This window comes from Panthera uncia, chromosome E1, assembly GCF_023721935.1.
Source record: "Panthera uncia isolate 11264 chromosome E1, Puncia_PCG_1.0, whole genome shotgun sequence".
NCBI lineage: Eukaryota > Metazoa > Chordata > Mammalia > Carnivora > Felidae > Panthera > Panthera uncia.
Genome location: NC_064814.1, coordinates 39,392,741 through 39,414,619, shown reverse-complemented (window position 1 = coordinate 39,414,619; position 21,879 = coordinate 39,392,741). Strand labels below are relative to the sequence as shown.

At 38.4% G+C, this 21,879-nt stretch overlaps 1 protein-coding gene across 10 annotated transcripts in view; it reads left to right on the top strand.

The window, feature by feature from the left end:
* The window catches only part of RHOT1 (ras homolog family member T1), a 65,100-nt gene that overhangs the window by 27,029 nt on the left and 16,192 nt on the right, over positions 1-21,879 (top strand). For all 10 annotated transcript variants that reach the window (XR_007459351.1, XM_049637866.1, XM_049637869.1 and 7 more), the window contains exons 7-17: positions 803-911; positions 1,220-1,321; positions 10,297-10,395; positions 10,924-11,032; positions 11,789-11,909; positions 14,092-14,176; positions 14,546-14,691; positions 16,101-16,201; positions 18,231-18,361; positions 19,083-19,166; positions 20,738-20,857. Coding sequence is in view for 9 of the 10 variants with exons in the window: in XM_049637866.1 (XP_049493823.1) it covers positions 803-911; positions 1,220-1,321; positions 10,297-10,395; positions 10,924-11,032; positions 11,789-11,909; positions 14,092-14,176; positions 14,546-14,691; positions 16,101-16,201; positions 18,231-18,361; positions 19,083-19,166; positions 20,738-20,857 (1,207 nt within the window). In the remaining variant the exon portion in view is untranslated. The remainder of the gene's footprint in view (positions 1-802; positions 912-1,219; positions 1,322-10,296; positions 10,396-10,923; positions 11,033-11,788; positions 11,910-14,091; positions 14,177-14,545; positions 14,692-16,100; positions 16,202-18,230; positions 18,362-19,082; positions 19,167-20,737; positions 20,858-21,879) is intronic.

Sequence of the window (21,879 nt, the reverse complement as noted above, 5' to 3'; positions counted from 1 at the left end):
TTCTCATTTTTAAACTCATAAAAAAATGCACACTCCTCACCACAGCTTATGTGTATGTCCTTTGTTCCTCTTTCCAACCCCATGTTACACCTCTTTCCCTTCGCTTAGTACTCTCCAGCCACTCTGCCATTTTTCTTTCTGTTTTTCTGTTCTTTGGACTCACAAGGATATTTTTTTCAATTTGAGCTCTATGCATGTGCTGTGCTTTCTTCCTGAACAGTTCTTTTCTGGCTCTTCACAGGGCACATTCCATTTCATCCTTCACTCCTTGGCTCAAATACCACCTTGTCAGAGAGGTTTCTCCCTGATTCCTATATAATTAGCCCCCTTCAATTACTCTGTCCCATATTCCCCTGTTTATTTTCTTCATAGCACTTACGGAATTGGAAGTATATTGTTTATTTGCTTATTGTCCATTTTCTGATTTTCGCTATTAGAATGGGCAGGGACTTTGTCTATCTTATATCCTGAATGCTTAGAATGGTACTTGCTTTTAATAAGTACTCAGCACCTGGATGGTTCAGTTGGAAGAGCTCGTGACTCTTAATCTCCGGGTTGTGAGTTGGGTGTAGAATTTACTAAAGAAAATAAATGAACCTAAAGATTTTTGAAAAAAAAGTACTGAGTAAATACTTGTTGAATATGAACATGCTCTCTAGGGGACCAGAGCGGACTACAGTAGAAGGTTCGTGTTGGGGGGATTAAGTAAAGCTTATTAGTTAGAATGAGTTTATGTACTTTAAAATGGATATTTAAGGTCTTTTGCCTTCCTTATTGTTACAACATATCCTGTTTATTTCAGGCTGCCTTTGATACTGGTTGGGAACAAATCTGATCTCGTGGAATACAGTAGTATGGAGACCATCCTTCCCATTATGAACCAGTACACAGAAATAGAAACCTGTGTGGAGGTATGCATTACCGTTTGATTTTGAAATTTACTAGTGAATTCTCACTAAACTGAGGTTTAAAATCAGATGTGGGAAGGTAGGGGATGGAATAAATTACCTGCTGTTTGTGAAGTCATGTAAACCAGATAAAACAGATGACTTGGAGATGGCCGCTGTGTTCTTGTAGACATTACTATTGTGATATCAGCAAAGAAAAATGTATTTTTCAGTTTCTTCAGGCAATCTTATTATTATTTTATATTGATTAAAAATTGTCTTTAACTCCCATAAATGCTTTCAGAGTATAAAATTTTTAACTTTCTTTTCAGTGTTCAGCAAAAAACCTGAAGAATATATCAGAGCTCTTTTATTATGCACAGAAAGCTGTTCTGCATCCTACAGGACCTCTGTACTGCCCAGAGGAGAAGGAGGTAACCCCATCACCCCCAGGCTATGTTAGTAGGGGCTGGAATGTGTAGGTGGTAACTCTAGTAGTGATGATTTTTTAGTAACTCTTAAGTATTCTTCTGAACTACTGAAATCTAAATTTATTGTCTCTCAAACAGTTACATTTTCTAGGTACTTCAAAGGCATTCATGTTAAATACTGTGAATAATATTCCAGATCAAATAGCATTTCAGGAGATGCCATTAAAACAAACCAAAGAATTGGCAACAATAACAGCAGAAAGTCCAAAGACTTAAGTAATGGTCTACTTGCTTTGCTTGGATAAAGTTCACAAACTTAAAAACACATACAAACGAAAGCCTTGTGTAGTAATTTGACATAGGTACAGCATGTAATACAACTCGAATACTCCTTTTTGTTTCATAGCTAAGAAACACAGTAATATCTAAAATTTAGCAATATTTGCCATAGACTTTTTTCTGTCTTTTTTTTTTTTTTTAAATGTTTTTTATTTATTTTTGCGACAGAGAGAGACAGAGCATGAGCAGGGGAGGGGCAGAGAGAGAGGGAGACACAGAATCGGAAGCAGGCTCCAGGCTCTGAGCTGTCAGCACAGAGCCCGATGCGGGGCTCGAACCCACAGACTGTGAGATCACGACCTGAGCTGAAGTCGGACGCTTAACCGACTGAGCCACCCAGGCGCCCCTTTCTTTGTCTTTTTAAAAAATTGTTTTTTAATTCCAGTATAATTAACATACAATGTTGTATTAGTTTTAGGTGTACAATATAGTGATTCTACAGTTCTGTACATTACTCAGGGCTCATCGTAAGTGTGCTCTTAATCCTCTGTAGCTATTTGCCATAGACTTTTTTTTCTTTTTTCTTTTTTTTTTATTTTTAATTTTATTTTTAATTTTTTAAAATTTACATCCAAATTATTTAGCATATAGTGCAACAGTGATTTCATGAGTAGATTCCTTAGTGCCCCTTACCCATTTAGCCCATCCCCCCTCCCACAACCCCTCTCGTAACCCTCAGTTTGTTCTCCATATTTATGAGTCTCTTCTGTTTTGTACCCCTCCCTGTTTTTATATTGTTTTTGTTTCCCTTCCCTATGTTCATCTGTTTTTGTCTCTTAAAGTCCTCATATGAGTGAAGTCATAGGATTTTTGTCTTTCTCTGACTAATTTCACTTAGCATAATACCCTCCAGTTCCATCACATAGTTGCAAATGGCAAGATTTCATTCTTTTTGATTGCCGAGTAGTACTCCATTGTATATATATACCACATCTTTATCCATTCATCCATCAATGGACGTTTGGGCTCTTTCCATACTTTGGCTATTGTTGATAGTGCTGCTATAAACATAGGGTGCATGTGTCCCTTCGAAATAGCATACCTGTCCGGGGTGCCTGGGTGGTTCAGTCAGTTGAGCAACCGACTTCGGCTCAGGTCATGATCTCACAGTTGGTGAGTTCAGGCCCCGCGTCTGGCTCTGTGCGGACAGCTCAGAGCCTGGAGCCTGCTTCAGATTCTGTGTCTCCCTCCCTCTCTGCCTCTCCCCCACTCATGCTCTGTCTCTCTCTGTCTCAGAAATAAATAAGCCTTAAAAAAAAAAAAAAAAACAGCACACCTGTATCCCTTGGATAAATGCCTAGTAGTGCAATTGCTGGCTGGTATGGTAGTTCTATTTTTAGTTTTTTGAGGAACCTCCATACTGTTTTCCAGAGTGGCTGCACCAGCTTACATTCCCATGCCATAGACTTTTAAAATTAACTTTTATTTTTTTTAATGTTTATTTATTTTTGAGACAGAGAGAGACAGAGTGCAAGTGGGGGAGGGGCAGAGGGAGAGGGAGACACAGAATCTGAAACAGGCTCCAGGCTCTGAGCTGTCAGCACAGAGCCTGACATGGGGCTTGAACCCACGGACTGCGAGATCATGACCTGAGCCAAAGTCGGACGCTCAACCAACTGAGCCACCCAGGCGACCCTAAAATTAACTTTTATTGAGATATAACTCACATACCTTAAAATTCACCCTTTAAGTGTACAGTTTGGGGTGCCTGGGTGGCTCAGTCAGTTAAACACCTGACTCTTGATTTCGGCTCAGTCATGATCTCATGGTTGATTTCTGGGATCAATCCCTGTATTGGGCTCTGCACTGAGAGTACAGAGCCTGCTCGGGATTCTCTCTCTACCCCTTACCCCTCTTGCATGTACTCTCTCTGTTAAAAATAAATAAATAAACATTAAAAATAAAGCATACAGATTAGCGATTGCTAGTATATTCACATTTATACATCTATCACCATTATCTAATTCCAGAACATTTCACCATCCTAAGAAGGGATGTACCCATTAGCAGTTACTACCATTCCCCCTTTCCCCAGCCTTTGGCAACCACTAATCTTTTTATCTCTATGGATTTGCCAGTTATGGACATTTTAAATGGAATCACGCAATAGGTAGTGTTTTGCGTCTGGCTTCTTTCACTTCACGTGTTTTCAGCATACATCCATGTTGTAGCGTGGATCAGTATTTCATTTCTTTTTATGGACAAATAATATTTCCTTGTATGGATATTCCACATTTTGTTTATTCATTCATCTGTTGATTTTTTTTCCTTCTTTTTTATTCTTTTTTTTTAAATTTTTTTATTTTTTAATATTTGAAATTTACTGTCAAATTGGTTTCCATACAACACCCAGTGCTCATCCCAAAAGTAATCTGTTGATTAACGTTTGGGTTGTTTCCACTTTTTGATTATAGTGGATAGAGCGGTTGTTAACATTCATACAAAAGTTTGAATACTTGTTTTCATTTCTTTTGAGTGCATATTAGCAGTGGAATTGTTAGGTTACATGGTAGTTCTGTTTAGTTTATTGAGGAATCACCAAACTGAATGGCAGGTTCCAATCTCTCCACATCTTTGCCATACCAGTCCTTTTTATTTTTTTTTAGTGGTTTGTTATAGCCACCCTAGTGGTTGTTGGCATTTTGATTTGCATTTCCCTGATGGCTAGTGATGTTGAACATGTGCTTATTGGCTACTTGTATATGGAGAAATGACAAAGTCTTTTGCCCATATCTTAATTGAGTTGCCTTTTTTTTTTTTTTTTTTTTTTTGGTGCTGCCTTTTTATTGTTGACTTTCAAGAAATCAAAAGTTGTAGATTTTTTTCCAGTAAAAGTTTATAGTATAGGTGAGTGGTTGTCTGACTTTGACCTAATTGGCCTGCCACCAATTTTTATATAGCCTGTGAGCCAAGAATATAGATGTTACACATTTTTCAATGACTGAAAAAAAAAATCCAAAGGAATAATATTTTGTGATACGGAAAAATTATACAACTCTCAGATCTCCTCATTCATAAAGCAGATGTTGTTGCAGCCCAGCCACGCTCATTCCTTTATGTTTGTCCGTGACTGCTTTTGTGCTGCAAAGGCAGAGTTGAGCGGTTGCAGCGGGGCCCGGGTGTGGGTACTTGTCACTCCTCATCTGCTTGGCGGACTGCTGAGCGCACTGAACAGGTGGAACTCGATGGCTTGAGTCCTATGTGTGCCACAGTACCATAGCACTTCATTTTTTTATTGCCAGTGCATACCTATCACGCCAAAGCAGGAGAAGAAACAGTTGGAGTTTTAGATGTCAAAGCAGATATGTTTTCTGAGCTAAGACCACAGTTCCAGCATCGGTTTTCGGGGGACCGTGATGAAAATGTGAAGGAAGTTTCCTGTTTTGTAACCCATCTGACTGTACACCGGAGGCCCTTCCCCTAACCTTCCATTGGGACTGGCTAATCTACAGTGTGATGACATGCTAACAGGCAGATATCAAGAAAAGAATCTGATTTTATAAACGCCTTCCAAGCAGTGAATGTGGTTGATTAAAATTACATGTGTACGGATGTGTGTCAGTATTGTCTGCATGTATCCACAAAATTATTTTTCAAAGAAGAAATACGTAAAATCTCATTACAGATCAGCATTAACAGACGAACATATTCAGTTTTCACGACAGAGAACGCTAACTTTGAACCCTAATTAAGCGAAATGTTACTCCTCCAAAAAGAATTCCATTTTTTTATTAGTAGATCTCTATAGCAAATTTATACTCCATTATTATTACATTTTGAATTCCGTCAATTAAACCTTTGTGGAAATTTGATTCTCCCTTATACCTACATGATCTTCTTGATTTTGCCTGTTGGCCCCCAAAGCCTAAAACATTTGTTATGTGCCTCTTCACAGAAAAATGCTGACCCCTGGTATTAGTAATTAATCTGAGTTATCCCTTAATCCGACCCTGATTTACTCTTCCTTAATCCTGATTTCTTGTTCCATAATAGGAATGCTTCTTTCTAATTTATTCTTAGTCCAGTATTTACTTGATTTGCTTCATAATAGTCACTAGGCACACTTGTTACAAACACCAGTTCCATTCTGATTCTGCCAGGTACCACATCCTGTGATCAAGGAAATTTGGGAAACAGTCTCATCCTGTGGAGATTTACCTGAGGCCCAGGCCCAGTGGTACATTAAATCCCCTCTCCTAGTTTGTTCTCAGTGCTTTAACTGCTACTTTTTCCCTAGGCCTATTATTAGTTATGCTAATCTGCTAATCGCCCCTGTCCCTCCCCTGGTCCCATAAAAGTAAAACACCTACCACCATCTGTTCTTTGTTTCTCAGGTGGACCTACCTGACCTAAAATCTGTAACTTTTAGAGACTAAACCTTGTTTTAGACAAGTATAAGTTTAGTGTCTAAGCTTGTACCAGAACCTTTTATTTACACAATAATAATTTTTTTTTTTTTTTTTTTTTTTAAGTAGGGTCTATATCCAACGCGAGGCTCAAACTCCCGATCCTGAGATTAAGGGTTGCATGCTCTACCGACTGAGCCAGCCAGGCGCCCCCAAAATAATAAACTTTTAACACAGATTTGAGGTGGAATCATCAAAAAAAATATTCAAATTTAAAACCTGATTATTAATTCAAAAATAATTCCAGTGATGATGGACTCTGAATGGCCCATGGAATCCTCGACTTAGCTAATAATGAAGATGTGACTTGTATAATAATAATGTTTACTCTGTGAGGGTTTCAATTACTTACATGCAAACAATATTTTTATTGTAAAAATTTTTTACAGCTTTATTGAATACAATTTTTTTTTTTTTTAATTTATTTTTTTGGGACAGAGAGAGACAGAGCATGAACGGGGGAGGGGCAGAGAGAGAGGGAGACACAGAATCGGAAACAGGCTCCAGGCTCCGAGCCATCAGCCCAGAGCCTGACGCGGGGCTTGAACTCACGGACCGCGAGATCGTGACCTGGCTGAAGTCGGACGCTCAACCGACTGCGCCACCCAGGCGCCCCTTGAATACAATTTTTAATACCTTGTAAGCATAGTCATATTTTGGCTTATATTTTAAGGTAATTATTATTTAAATATTGTATTGAGCAAATACCTTAGACCACTTTAGTTTCTGATGCATTTCAAATTTTAATGAAAAATGCATCATTTTATTTTTCTCCAAATTACCTTTTTTTAATGTAGCTTTTTATGATGTGAGGAAAAACAAAAAGTTACTTTTCTGTTTTTTACATCTTTCTAGGTATTGCTACTTTTTTAAACATTTAGGTTATTATGTAACAGATTTTTGAAAGGAAAGTAAATAAAGGATAACAATGGAGTCTTTATTAATTTTGAGTATCTAATATTAGGATCACATTTATAGAAGTTATATCTTACCATTTTAAGTAAAAACTCACCCATGATTGTAGATGTTCTAGGTATGGCTCATTTAGTATGCTTACAGAGGAAGCCCTATGAAGGCTTTTTAACTTTTCTCAGTTTTTTATAATCTCTTTATATCTTAGGTTTTATCTTTTTCTCATTATATCAAATTGCTCTCCTAAAGACCCTATTTTTTTTTAATGTTTATTTATACGTTTGATAGAGAGAGAGAGAGACAGAGACAGCATGAGTGGGAGAGGTGCAGAGAGAGAGGGAGACACAGAATCCAAAGCAGGCTCCAGGCTCTGAGCTGTCAGCACAGAGCCCAACGCAGGGCTCGAACTCACGAACTGTGAGATTTATGAAAGCCACCCAGGTGCCCCGTAGAGACCCTATTTAAAACAAAAAAAAGAAGGGTTGTCTATATATGCTTGGGAAGAAAACTGTTTCCTTTTTTTTTTTTTTCTTTTTTAAGAGAGCGAGCGTGCGGGAGCTAGGGAGAGGGGCAGAGGGAGAGAGAGAATCTTAAGCAGGCTCTATGCTCAGCTCAGAGCCTGATGTGGGGCTCAGTCCCTCAACCTTGGGATCATGACCTGAGCCAAAATCAAAGTCAGATGCTCAACCAACTGAGCCACCCAGGCGCTCCATCTGTTTTCTATTTTTATTTGTATTTATTTTAAAAAATTTTTTGTTTAATGTTTTTATTCACTTTTGAGAGAGAGAGAGAGAGAGAATATGAGTGGAGGAGGGGCAGAGAAAGAGAGAGACACAGAATCCAAAGCAGGCTCCAGGGTCTGAGCTGTCAGCACAGAACTCAACACGGGGCTCGAACCCACGAACTGTGAGATCGTGACCTGAGCTGAAGTCGGATGGTCAACCAACTGAGCCACCCAAGTGCCCCGTTTCCTATTTTTAAAAGAATTTCTTTTCTGCATTTGAGTTTGATAGCATGATCAAAACTCCTCATTACTGTTTGTTCTGGATAGCATGATTTCAGTTAATAAGTACACATTTCCTCACCTTGCCATCTTCATTTCTCAGATTCAGACTGTCCATAAGAGATGTCCTTCCGGGTTAACACAACGTTTAGAGATCTTCCTGAAAGTTCCATTTTCTCAAAATTGTTGACAGCGCTTATCTTACAGCAATTATACAAATTAGAAGCCTATGGGCCTTATTTTTAAATAGTAAAGTATTTGTTCTATCCATTATAAATCCTAAAACAAAATTAAGGAAGCTGTCAAAATATGTCTCTAGCAACATTACTTATAAAGGTTTTACAGAGTCCCAAAAGGCAAGATTCTATTTTAAATGTAATTCTGGTAAGAGGAAGTTAATAAAAGCCTTTATGCTTCTAACCAGTGCTGTTTGCCACCTGTTTGTGAATAAGTACACTTAATTCCCAACTTTGATACACACACACACACACACACACACGTGACCAAAACTTTAGTCCCATTCTTCTACCAGAAGATTGGTCAAAAATCAGAAATTGGTTATACCTCAGTAAAGTTGGGGGAAAAAATCAGAAGTTGGGAAGGAAAGCCCTTATAAGTGACTTCATATTCTTTCTTTTTATTTAAAAAAAAAAAATTTTTTTTTAATGTTTATTTTACTTTTGAGTGAGAGAGAGAGACAGTGCGAGCAGGAGAGGGGCAGAGGAAGAGGGAGACACAGAATTTGATGTAGGCTCCATGCTCTGAGCTGTCAGCAAAGAACCCAGTGTGGGGCTCGAACCCACGAACCAGGAGATCATGACCTGACCCGAAGTCAGACGCTTAACCGACTGAGCCACCCAGGCGCCCCGAAATTCTTTTTTTTAATTAGTATTTATTTATTTATTCTGAGAGAGGGAGAGACAGCAGGGGAGAAGCAGAGAGAGAGATGGAGAGAGAATCCCAAGTGGGCTGCATGCTGTCAGTGCAGAGTCAGATGTGGGGCTCCATCCCACGAACCGTGACATCATGACCCAAGCCGAAACCAAGTGTCAGATGCTTATCTGACTGAGCCACCCAGGCACCCCAGTCAATTCAAAGTCTTTATGAAACAAAGGAGGGCATAAACAAATATTTCTTTTCTATATGACTGGAAAAATAAATCTTCTCTAAAGATGAACTTCTTTTTTGCTTATCCTTGGAGAATTTGTGGTCATGAGGGGCAGAATTTGACCACTTTGTATATTGGTCTAAGTAAATAGTGCCTCATTTACTTAAAAAGGTTTTGAGTATAAAAGTTAATGGTTTAGGGGCACCTGGGTGACTCAGTCAGTTGAATGTCTGACTTCGGCTCAGGTCATGATCTTGCAGTCCATGAGTTCGAGCCCCACGTCAGACTCTGTGCTGACAGCTCGGAGCCTGGAGCCTGTTTCGGATTCTGTGTCTCCCTCTCTCTCTGCCCCTCCCCCACTCACACTCTGTCTCCCTCTGTCTCAAAAATAAATAAACATTAAAGAAAAAAAAGTTTTTTAAATAAAATAAAAAATAAAAGTTAATGGTTTTGCTTCAGTTCATTTTTCATGCTGTATTTGATGTTATATGTTTGATAATGAAAACAATCAGAACTATTCTTTTTTTTTTTAACATTTATTTATTTTTGAGACAGAGAGAGACAGAGCATGAACGGGGGAGGGGCAGAGAGAGAGGGAGACACAGAATCTGAAACAGGCTCCAGGCTCTGAGCTGTCAGCCCAGAGCCTGACGCGGGGCTCGAACTCACGGACTGCGAGATCATGACCTGAATTGAAGTCGGACGCTTAACCGACTGAGCCACCCAGGCGCCCCAGTCAGAACTATTCTTAACATTGCTTATGAAATTCATATTTTGAAATCCCAACTATTTTTTATTTCATTTAATTTTTTAAATTTTATTTATTTATTTTGACAGAGAAAGAGAGAGAACTAGAGGGGCAGGGAGAGGGAGACGGAGGATCCAAAGCTGGTTCTGTGCTGATAGCAGAGAACTGGATATGGGGCTCAAACTCACAAACTGAGATTTTCACCTGAGCTAAAGTGAAGTGCTTAACTGACTGAACCACCCAGGCGCCCCCCAGCTATTTTTTGTTTGTCTGTTTATTTTGAGAGAGAGGGAGAGAGAGTCTCAAGCAGGCTCAGTGCTGTCAGCGTGGAGCTTGATGCAGGGCTTGAACCCGTGAAATGCGAGATCATGACGTAAGCCAAAATCAGGAGCCGAACACTGTGCCTCTGAAATCCCAACTATTTTAATTAACATAATTGTTTCTTTTCTCAATGACGTTTAGATGAAACCAGCCTGTATAAAAGCCCTCACCCGTATATTTAAAATATCTGATCAAGATAATGATGGCACTCTCAATGATGCTGAACTCAACTTCTTTCAGGTAGCCCTATTCTTCAGGCATTTCTCTATCTTGGGGTGGGGGGGGGTGTTGATGAGAAAAGCTATAAAAAAAACTTACTGGCTTCAGTAATGTTATGTTGATAAACATGTCTCTTTCACGTAAAACTCTTTCACATCAAGCTATTCCAGTCTTTACCTGAGGTATAAAGCTCTCCTATGCATAGGAATTGAGGGGACTCCTTGACATTGTCATTTCATGGTATACAGTGGGTGTATTAAAGATGATGTGAAATCTGAACTCTGAATTATTTTTTTCTTTCTTGGTTTGTATAACATGGGTACACAGAAAACTCTGTATAAGAAACACAATGGAAAGAGTATGGAAGGTTTCTTTCCTTCTGTGTATGATAGGTTTTAAATAAATAAGGCAAGGTGGAGATTATCCTAATTTAGAATTTGTTTCTTTTGGTTACAACTGATTTAATGTTGTTTGGTAGATTAACGTTTTATATGGTTTGTGGTTTTAATGCTATTTTGTTTTTAAATTCATTTTTACATTTTTTGCTAGAGAATTTGTTTCAACACTCCATTAGCTCCCCAAGCTCTGGAAGATGTCAAGAATGTAGTCCGAAAACACATAAGTGATGGTGTGGCTGATAGTGGATTGACATTGAAAGGTGGGTGAATGGTATTTTTCCCCCTTTTAACCTTTTCAAACTTTGGCAGAAGGTGAAGGTCTTTATAGCATTATGTATACTTTAAGGAAATGTTAGTATTTACTGATACGCCCGAAATCTAACTTGGATACTCACAAGAGACAGGCCATTGTGGGGATAATCATCCTTACTGTCAGCATAAATTAGAGGTGGGGGAATTGCTTGGTTCTTAGGAATGCGGAGGTCCATCTGATGGACAGAGATTTCTGGGACAAACAAATTTATCTTAAAATTCTTACTACTTAAAGGCATCTTTTAGATAGAAATTATTTTTAGGGAAGACATTTTGTCTACCAGTCATATTTACTGAGTAGAAAATGTTCCTTGTGGAATGTATTCTGGAGGCTCAGTGAAATAAGAAACAAAATTGAAAACCATAGTTTTCCATTACAGAAATAAGTTCAAAGAGCAATAAAATGACTTCCGTTTATTTTTATCCTATAACTGTGAATGTCGATGTACTCCTTAGGATTCATTTTTGGCTCTTTTATCCATTGGGATCTCTTGTTGACATGGGTGTATGTGAAATGATTCTGAAATCTGTTGTGTTTCATTCAGAGACTTGCAAACTGCATTTTGATTTGACCTTCCATATGCAAAGCTTTATGCATGTGTTCATGGATCTAACTCTTGCCATTATGAGTTACGTGCTTTTCTCCCATGTGACTTTGTACCCTTGTTCACGTCAGCCGTACTTACTAATTCATTTTATTTCAGGTTTTCTTTTTTTACACACACTTTTTATCCAGAGAGGGAGACACGAAACTACTTGGACTGTGCTTCGACGATTTGGTTATGATGATGATCTGGATTTGACACCTGAATATTTATTCCCCTTGTATGTACCTTTGGCCTTCTAATTAATTTTGCTTGCCAAGTATTTTTAAGTTTTATTTAGTGCACAGTTTAGGTAGGTTTTGAGCTACTCAGGACTAATTTAGATTTATAGAGAGGTTTACAGCAGGGTTTGTCAACCTTGGCACTATTGACATGTTGGACTAGACAGTTCTTTGTTATAGAGTCTGCCCTGTGCATTATAGAATATTTAGCACATCCATAGTTGCCAGTAACACCTCCTCCCCCAGTTGTGACAACTGAAAATGTCTGTTGTCTCTAGAAATTACCAAATGTTCCTTCAGGAGTGAAATCACCCCCATTTGAGAGCCCCTGATTTATAGCATGGCATAAACTTTTCCTCTTCTTCTCATGGAGAATATAAGTATCTTTTTTTTTATTCATCTTACTATGGAAGGAGATCATAGGTGCTGGACAAACTTGCATTTGGAGTCAAGAGGTCAGAGTCTATTAGTTCACTTCTTTTCATTGGTCCTTCTTCTAAGTTTTATGGCCTTTTCTTAGCTCAGGGTAAAAAAAGTATTCTTCCTAAATAGCCAGACTGTTTGTAGTTATATTCCTGTAGATAATGCTATGTGTAAGTTGCGTTTGTTAAAAAACAGACCAGTGTCACCTAAAACAGGAGACTGCCTTACCGTTGGTTGCCTTTCCTGTGCCCTAGGGAGGTGGGCTTTTCAGGGAAGCGATGTCCCAAGATCTAACCTTTTGGGTCTTTAGCCTTTCTCTCTCTTTTTTTTTTCCCCCTGTGGCACATTGTCTTCATATTGTCCCTTTTTATTTTAGCATAGCACCCCTCGCTCTCTATGTAAGGATTCAGAAAGATTCTTGTTTTTTTCATTTCTCATCAAGAAAGCAAAGTTCTTTCAAGCTGGATTCCTGGTCCATTAGGTCTAAGTTGGAACTTCTCTTGTCAAAGTTAGTAAATCTTGGCTCAAGTAATTTCCCAGATTTTTCAATAAAAATATATTGAATGAATGAATTTGTCCCGGGATCTTTTGTCAAGTTTTCTGTGCCATTAACATGGGTAGATAAATTTTACAGGAGATTGCTTACTGCTTTCTTAAGCATGACAGTAAGAAAATGCCATTGCTAATGGCTTTGTGGTTCACACTAATATCTTCCAATTTCTTTAGGCTCTTTGCCTTTTGTTTTCTGTAGAATAGCCCTGTAAAGCCACCACTTGAATCTTTCTAGCCTTCTTACTGAACTATCTCCTTCTGTCCTTCATACTGCTGCTAGATTAATAGATTTATAAATACAGATTTGCCCATGTCACTTCTCTTTGAGCCAGGATAAAGCTCAAGCTTCTTAACATGTTATACAAGGTCATTCATGATCTGCTGTGCTCATGCTCACTCCCTGCCTTCATTCTAGAAGTAAACACTAAGCTATTTTTAGTTCCCCAATCATCTGTTGTTTCATACCCCAGGCTTTTGCCCAGGTAGTCTCACTTTCTGCCTCTCTCCTTTACTCTACTTACTAGCTTTTATCCTTCAAATCACCATTCAGGTGATGATGTCTCCCAACACAGCTGTCACCTTCCCATCACCGGGCCAGAGATGTCCCCTCTCGTGTGGGCTCCCCTAGCATCCTTGGCTTACCCATATCCACCACTCGCCTCATTCTGTTGCAATAGTGAGGTTGTCTGTGATCTGTCTCCCACTTGAATGTGGTTCCGTAGAGGTAGGGAACCTGTCGTGTTTTTGTGTCCCTAGTACCTAGCTCAGTGCATTTGCTTGAACTGAACTTCAGATGTTTAAAGGTCAAATCAGGCAGAAATAATTACCTGAGGCTCACATCATTTTTAACTCATTACAATGTTGACATAAGCAACAGTTATGACTTAAAATTTGTTTATGAGAAGAACAAACCCGTTACAGTGTAATCAGTGTTACTTGTAAAATTTTTATTTCAACCTGCCCTTCAGAAATTTGAGAAAACTTTGTGTTAGCTCAGAGTGAGCATGATCATGGCTCTTCTGAGGATTGCCATCCCACTCTGTTGACTTACCCTGGGAAAGTCTAAATAAATGGCTTCAACAAAGATACTTTATAAATGCTATCATCCCACAAAAAGACTTGTTGCAGTTTTATATTCATTTCTTAAGTTAAATTGTAATGTTTGGTTAATGATCTATTTTACTCTTGAAATTTTTTTATTTACAGGCTAAAAATACCTCCTGATTGTACTACTGAATTAAATCATCACGCATATTTGTTTCTCCAAAGCACCTTTGACAAGCATGATTTGGTAAGCTTTTTAGCTGCAGTTTTCCATGATTTGTAATAAAATACTTTTCTGTAAATGATTTAACTCTGTTTCCTTAGCTATGGGATGCTCATGTCACATAGCCAAGAATTGCTCAAACTTGTTAAGTTAGACTAACAAAAATACTTTCTTTTATTTATTTACTTTTATTATTTTCTCAAGATGAAAAAGTCTAGATTCTAATAGACTCTTGTATAGGTTTTCTTATGTACATGAGAGGAATTTTCTTGATAAAATGTAAAATTCCATTTGTTTTTAGAAGCACAGCTTTATTAGACTGGGGGTTCTTATGTTTGGGAGTTATTCTCTTACATATCTAAACATTTTGTATACTTCCTTATGTATCTTCAGGATAGAGACTGTGCTCTGTCACCTGATGAGCTTAAAGATTTGTTTAAAGTTTTCCCTTATATACCGTGGGGGCCAGATGTGAATAACACAGTTTGTACAAATGAAAGAGGCTGGATAACCTACCAGGGATTTCTTTCCCAGTGGACGTGAGTACAGAGCTCACCTATCTCCTCTAGGGTTACAGCTCGTTTAAAATTATGATGCGTCACATTCATCATTTTGTAAATTTGTCAGGTCTTACGAAATGCTTCAGTCATAACTGTAAGCAGGATTTATAGTGCTGATGCAGTGACTAAGATGAACTTTAGACGTTCTGTCAATTTATCAGGAAGGGATGTGTTTGCTTTTGGTTGATGTACAGGGAAGCAGTAATAAGTCTTACATCAAAATTGAACTAGATTGTCATACTTTTTTGATTAAGGGAACTGGAAATCTCATTGCTATTATACAATTCTTACACTTCCAGAATATGGGGAGAGCATATTTTACTTGACAGTGAAGACTTAATTTTGAGGGTTTTTTGGTTGGTTGTTTTTATTTTTGTTTATTTTTTTAAGTGTTTATTTATTGTGAGAGAGTGCCCATGTGCATGCAAGTTGGGAAGGGGCAGAGAGGGAGGGAGAGAGAGAATCCCAAGCAGGCTCTGTACTCTCAGTGCAGAGCCCAAGTCAAAGCTCAATCCCACGAACCATGAGACCATGACCTAATCTGAACTCGAAAGCTGCATGCTCAACCAGTTGAGCCACCCAGATGCCCCTTTGTTGTTTGTTTTAACGCACTTTTTTTTTTTTTTTAACATTTATTCATTTTTGAGAGAGAGCATGAGCTGGAAGGGGCAGAGAGAGAGGGAGACACAGAATCCAAAGCAGGCTCCAGGCTCTGAGCTGTCAGCACAGGGCCCGATGCGGGGCTCGAACTCACGGACTGTGAGATCATGACCTGAGCTGAAGTCGGACGCTTAACCGACTGAGCCACCCAGGTGCCCCTTGACACACTTTTTAATGAGGGTTTATCTACAGTCTGTTTACAGTGTAGTTGACATTGTATGTAGGGTACTAAGGACATCCTCTGGTCATGCATGATAACATTATTACCTTAACCTTGGTGAGACTAAGTTTCTCAACACCAGGACCTATTCTTTTCTCACATCACAAAAAGGGCTAATTTCAAGTTATTTTTGCACCCTTTGCAAACCTCTTCGGATTTAATTATCAAATCCTCAACCAGCCAGTATTTGCGATATGCTGTGTAACTTGGGAAGCAGATAATGTAAAATATCCTTGCCCTAGATTTTACCAGCGTCTCACTGCTCATCTGTGTGTAGATACAGGAATCCCATTCTACCCCTGCCAATCTTGCGTTCCCTCCCTCTCTTCTCTGCCTTGAGAATGTCAGTGTAGGGAAACCTGTGGTTGGGCACATGGGAAATTAAAGGAGTCTGACAAAAATTATCTGGGTCTGGTGATAAGATATTTAAGCTGTTGGCTTTTGGTTTTTTTTTTCTGTAAATGTTCATTTAGGAATTTTTCTGATCTTCACCTCTTCCCTTTCCTAGGCTCACGACCTATTTAGACGTCCAGCGCTGCCTGGAGTATTTGGGCTATCTAGGCTATTCAATATTGACCGAGCAAGAGTCCCAAGCTTCAGCCATTACAGGTGCGTATTTGAATACTACTCACTCCATACTTAGAAACGTTATTTACTATTCCGGTTTCATGTGTGAAAAGAGTGAAAATAAACTCATCTTCGTTAGCCTTCCCTGTCTGCACTCTGTTTGTTCTCCCTGCCATTTGGTAATTTGAGTCGAGAGTCTAGATTTTATTGTTTATCAAAAAAGAAAGGGTAGAGGTTTAACTTCTAGTTTTCCACTGAGGAAAATCAGGGAGGGCTGTGGGCATTAAGTGTATTGTAATGTGCCAGTTTATCTTGTGTTTTAATTTTCTGTAGACATTAAAAACTGTACCTATTAACACGTAATCCTGATATTGAACTAATTGTGTAACTTGTGGTTTTGTAACCATTTTCTACATTAGTAAATCTTTCACAGACTTTGTAATTCTTGCTAAGCAGTGTGCTCCACTTAAAGAATACCATAGGAACAGATATAACAAGTTAGGGAACTGATTGTTTCGAGATTTTCTTCTTTCTTTTTCTTTTTTTAAGTTTATGTATTTTGAGAGAGAGAGAGCATGAGCAGGGAGGGGCAGAGAGAATGGGAGACAGGGAGAATCCCAGGCAGGCTCCACGTGGCTAGTTCACCCCTCAGGATTTTCTTATTTCCTAATTGGTGGGGGGAAATGCCATATCTTACAGGAGGAAGTTCCAGCACAAGAAGACAACCAATCTTAAATCGACAGAGCAGGTACCCTTTAAAGTAGTTAACCGGGGGGCGCCTGGGTGGCTCAGTCGGTTAAGCGTCTGACTTCAGCTCAGGTCATGATCTCACAGTCTGTGATTTCGAGCCCCATGTCAGGCTCTGTGCTGACAGCTCAGAGCCTGGAGCCTGCTTCGGATTCTGTGTCTCCCTCTCTCTGCCCCTCCCCTGCTCGCGCTCTGTCTCTCTCTGTCTCAAAAATAAATAAAAACGTTAAAAAAAAAATAGTTAACCAGGGGCCCCTGGGTGGCTTAGTCAGTTAAGTGTCAGACTCTTGATTTAGGCTCATAATCCCAACGGTTTGTGAGTTCGAGCCCCACATCCGGTTCTGCGATGACAGTACGGAGCCTCCTTGGGCTTCTCTCTCTCCCCCTTACTGTCTGCCCCTCCCTCACCTGTATTCCCTCTCTCTCTCTCTCTCTCTCAAAATAAATAAACTCAAAAAAAAAAAAAAAAGTAGTTAACCAGTTAAATGTTATTTAATTCAGCACCAAAGAGCAAGGAACTAATTGCTAGCTAGCATGAGGTTCTTTCACTTAACAAAATATTGGGGACATGTTTCTGTATACTTCTATGTATACTTCTATAAATCTTTAATGTTAAATAATGCACCATAATATGGATGTTGTAATACTTATTTAACTAGCCCCTAATTGGAGTGTGTGTGTGTGTGTGTGGGAGTGAGTGTTGTATCATTTTCAGTTTGGGGCTACTCTAAATAATGCCTCTGGTGAGCTTTGTTAGAGTTGAACTTTTGAGTACAGCTTAAGGAAGTCTCTTTGCCTCTGGAAGAGATTCACAGTTGCTCTGCCGTTGGAGCATTGCTATCTGGCCTGCCTCTTTTACACATTTATACTGGGAAGGCCACTTAAGCCCAGAGTGCATATTCCTTTCCTGTTTATAGATTCAAAAGAGTGCAGATTGGAGAAAGCATCTCTTAATTTGTCATTTCTTATGACAGTCATTTATCATAGAAAAAAAATAGATGGGATATAATGTTGGCTGTATTCACTGTAATTTTCATTTGTTTTTTTGGATATCATTTTCCTTATGAACATGTACTACTTATTTTATGATGAAATAAATATCACTTTAGAGCCAACTTTCAGAAATGCATCTTTTCCACTAAGTGAAGCCCTTCTGTATTATATTTAGTGCTTTATTTCCCATACAGCTTGACTGTTGCACAGTATGTTTATTAATCATACACTTCATAAAAATGATAGATAGCAATACCATATTTTGCAGAATGTGAAATGGGGGCTTATTGAGTCTAAGTGGTACATAATTAGGTTTTTTTTTTCTTTTCAGTAACAAGAGATAAAAAGATAGACCTTCAGAAAAAACAAACTCAAAGAAATGTGTTCAGATGTAATGTAATTGGGATGAAAAACTGTGGGAAGAGTGGAGTTCTTCAGGCTCTTCTTGGAAGAAACTTAATGGTGAGAGTTCTCAGAAAATAGAGCTTTATCCAACAACTTTTTATCCTCACGAGTTTACGTAATTTTTTCATAGCCATTAACTTTTTTAGATGATTGCTACAGATCAGTCAGTAACTTGTATGTATTAGTAAAGTGCAATCTAAGGGTAACAGTAATCCTGTTGAACTGGCTTTATCTTGGTTTCATTGCTGTTAGTTATCCTTTGTTTTTGTTTTTGTTTTCCTAAGCAGTGTTTTTAGGTGGGGGGTTAAATAAATAGAATACATCTGTGAAAGCACCTAACACAGTGCTTGGCCTGAAGTGAATGGACTGTAAATACGTCAAATTGAATACTGTATCTAATTCTGGCTACTGCCCTGAGTACGGAGATGGATGTATTTCCACACGAGTTTCATGGCGGACCAAATTATAGTGTAAGGAGCATTGCTAGCAGGTGGCTCTGCAGTGCACTTGGCAGTGGTGTAGTTTACTTCCTTTTCAGTTCCTGCTTTTACTTTGTGCAGAACAAATGCATCTTTTGAACTAAGAACTAACACCTTAAGACCTAAGAACTAAGGAACGTAAAATCAACGTCCCCTCTGTATGGATAAATAATACATAGCATAGGGAGGAACGCCCTTTTATTTGTAACACACTCAAAGGTACATGCAGAGTGTGTGTTGATGAAAACTAGATACTGTAATTGCTTACTGTAAATATTGAGATTTCCGGTTGTTTTCAGAGACAGAAGAAAATTCGTGATGATCATAAATCCTACTATGCAATTAACACTGTTTATGTCTACGGACAAGAGAAATACTTGTTGGTAAGAAATTCTCTGGCATGTAAAGATTACTAATTATTAGGTGTATTTTTATATGACTTTGAAAACATAATTGGATTTAATTTAGTGGCTGTTTTTAGAACTTTTGTGATTTTTTTTTCTTTCACTTGGTTTATTCATTGGAATTAATTTTAATTCCCTTGATGTGTGTGGTGATTACATGGGTGTAGATATAAGTAAAAATCTATTTGTGTGCTAAATTGTGTATTATACACAATAGAAAGTAAAACCAACAACAAAAAATAATTTCTCTTTCCTCTTCCGCTTTTATTTAAAAAAATGTTTCTTCCTCTACTGTTGACTAGAAATCAATATGAAAACTTACTGTGGGTACTTTTGGTAGTTTATCTATACTCTGAATCGAGTTTTATCTATTTAGCAGGGAGGAGTATAGTTACCAAATGTGTTAGTCCAAAAAAACGGATGAAAGAAGTATATGACTGAAAAGATACTGTGAAATACAGTAGTAAAAGATTATATGTTCTTCTTGGATCCAGTCATATTTTGGTTGGAGCCCTGGTCCACCATTGATTAGCTGGGTGACCTCAGGCAAGTGGCTGTTTCTCTCTGAGGCTGAGTTTCTTACTAAGTTAGCTAATATGAGGAGCTCCTAACAAATAATAGATATCAGAAAGAGTTCATTTCCTTTCTTTTTCTTTTTGGAAATTATTTATTCTGCTAGACAGATGATCACATTGAATTTTATACAGTTTTTCCTCTTTATGATAAAAGTTCTTTGTCAGTTTCTTATTAAACCTGGTTTATCTCCCATTCTTCTCCTATAAGTTTAGTTCTACTCATTGGGTACTCTGTGAATGTAGCTGGCTGTTAATTTTCCTGTTTTTATTCTTCTATTGTTCTTTGCAAATTGATATCTTTCATGTCTCTGAATACCCATGCTATAGTAGTGTTTTATTTGGAATATATTGAATTGCTTCTGACCCTGTATCTCCCCTTTCCTCTCATCAAAGATACACTCTCTTATATAACCCAATAGTACTGAATTTTACTCTAGTTAGATCATTGTCATATTATAGGTGGGATATTTCTTTAGAGGTTTTATAATAAACATTGAGAGTAGGCAGTGAAGTCAAACAAAATGACCTTAAAGAGTCTTTTGCTCTGTTTTTGTTTTTGCTTTTTTTTTTTTTAATTGGTGAGGAGAAAAGGTGGTCTGTAGTCTGTTCGAAAGAGAAGAGACTTGGAATCACATCTGAGCTCAAAGTTTGGTCTGATAACTTGGTAGATGTGTTATATCGGGCAGTTGACTTAATCTCTATAGCTTGTCTAATCTGTATAGAGAACGTGTGTAAAAGGCCTTGCTGGCACACATTGGTCACTAGCTAAATGTTCACTTCTGTAAAACCTTAATTACCATTTTCAGTCCACAAAATCAGAAGCCACTTATTTATCTACACTTCCCACCTCTAAAAACAGCCTGAAAGTTATGCTTAACTAGTACTTTCTTATTTGGAAGTCAAGCAGTAATAACACATGACTTGAAGTAAACATTGTTATGATATTAATGTTTATTATCTTTCTCTTTTTACAAGTTGCATGATATCTCAGAATCGGAATTTCTAACTGAGGCTGAGATCATTTGTGATGTTGTGTGCCTGGTGTATGACGTCAGTAACCCCAAATCCTTTGAATACTGTGCTAGGATTTTTAAGGTTTGTTGTTCTTTTGGTCGATAACGTAGTTTAACTTTATATGGAGTTAAATGGAATTGTAATGTGATGTTTTTCTAACCAGGGAGATGCAAGAAAATCACTTGCGGGGCTTTTAAAAATACGTATATTTGTGTCCTATCCCTACAGGTTCTGGTTTCATTTTGAGGTGTATTATAAAATTATTATAAAATTTTTTTTCCACATGTGCCTCTGATGGGCATTCCTACTTAAGAACCTCTGCATTAGGGGTGCCTGGTTGGCTCAGTCAGTTGGGCGTCCGACTTCGGCGCAGGTCACGATCTCACGGCTTGTGAGTTTGGGCCCCGCGTCGGACTCTGTGCCGACAGCTCAGAGCCTGGAGCCTGCTTCAGATTCTGTGTCTCCCTCTCTCTCTGCCCCTTCCCCACTCATGCTCTGTCTCTCTGTCTCTTTCAAGGATAAATAAAACATTTGAGAAAAAAAAAAAAAAAAAGAACCTCCGCATTAATGGAAGGTCTTCTTGGCTGTTAGGAATACGCAAGGAGGGATGCCTGGCTGGCTAAGTCGATAGAGCATGCAACTTGTGATCTCAGTGTTGTGAGTTTGAGCCCCCCATGTTGAGTGTAGAGATTACTTAAAAATGAAATCTTAAAAAAAAAAAAAGGAATGCACATGGGTTGTTATACCAATAGTAATAATAGAGCAAGGGGAATAACCAGAGGCTTGAAAAGTCCTCAGTCACTTTGAGATTATCACCAAGATGCAATAGGAGTAAAAAATATATGTAGAAAGGAATTTATTCTAGCATTGTTTTTATTTATTTATTTTTTTTATTAAAAAAAAAATTTTTTTTTAACGTTTATTTATTTTTGAGACAGAGAGAGACAAAGCATGAACGGGGGAGGGTCAGAGAGAGGGAGATACAGAATCTGAAACAGGCTCCAGGCTCTGAGCCGTCAGCACAGAGCCTGACGCGGGGCTCGAACTCACAGACCGCGAGATCATGACCTGAGCCGAAGTCGGCCGCTTAACCGACTGAGCCA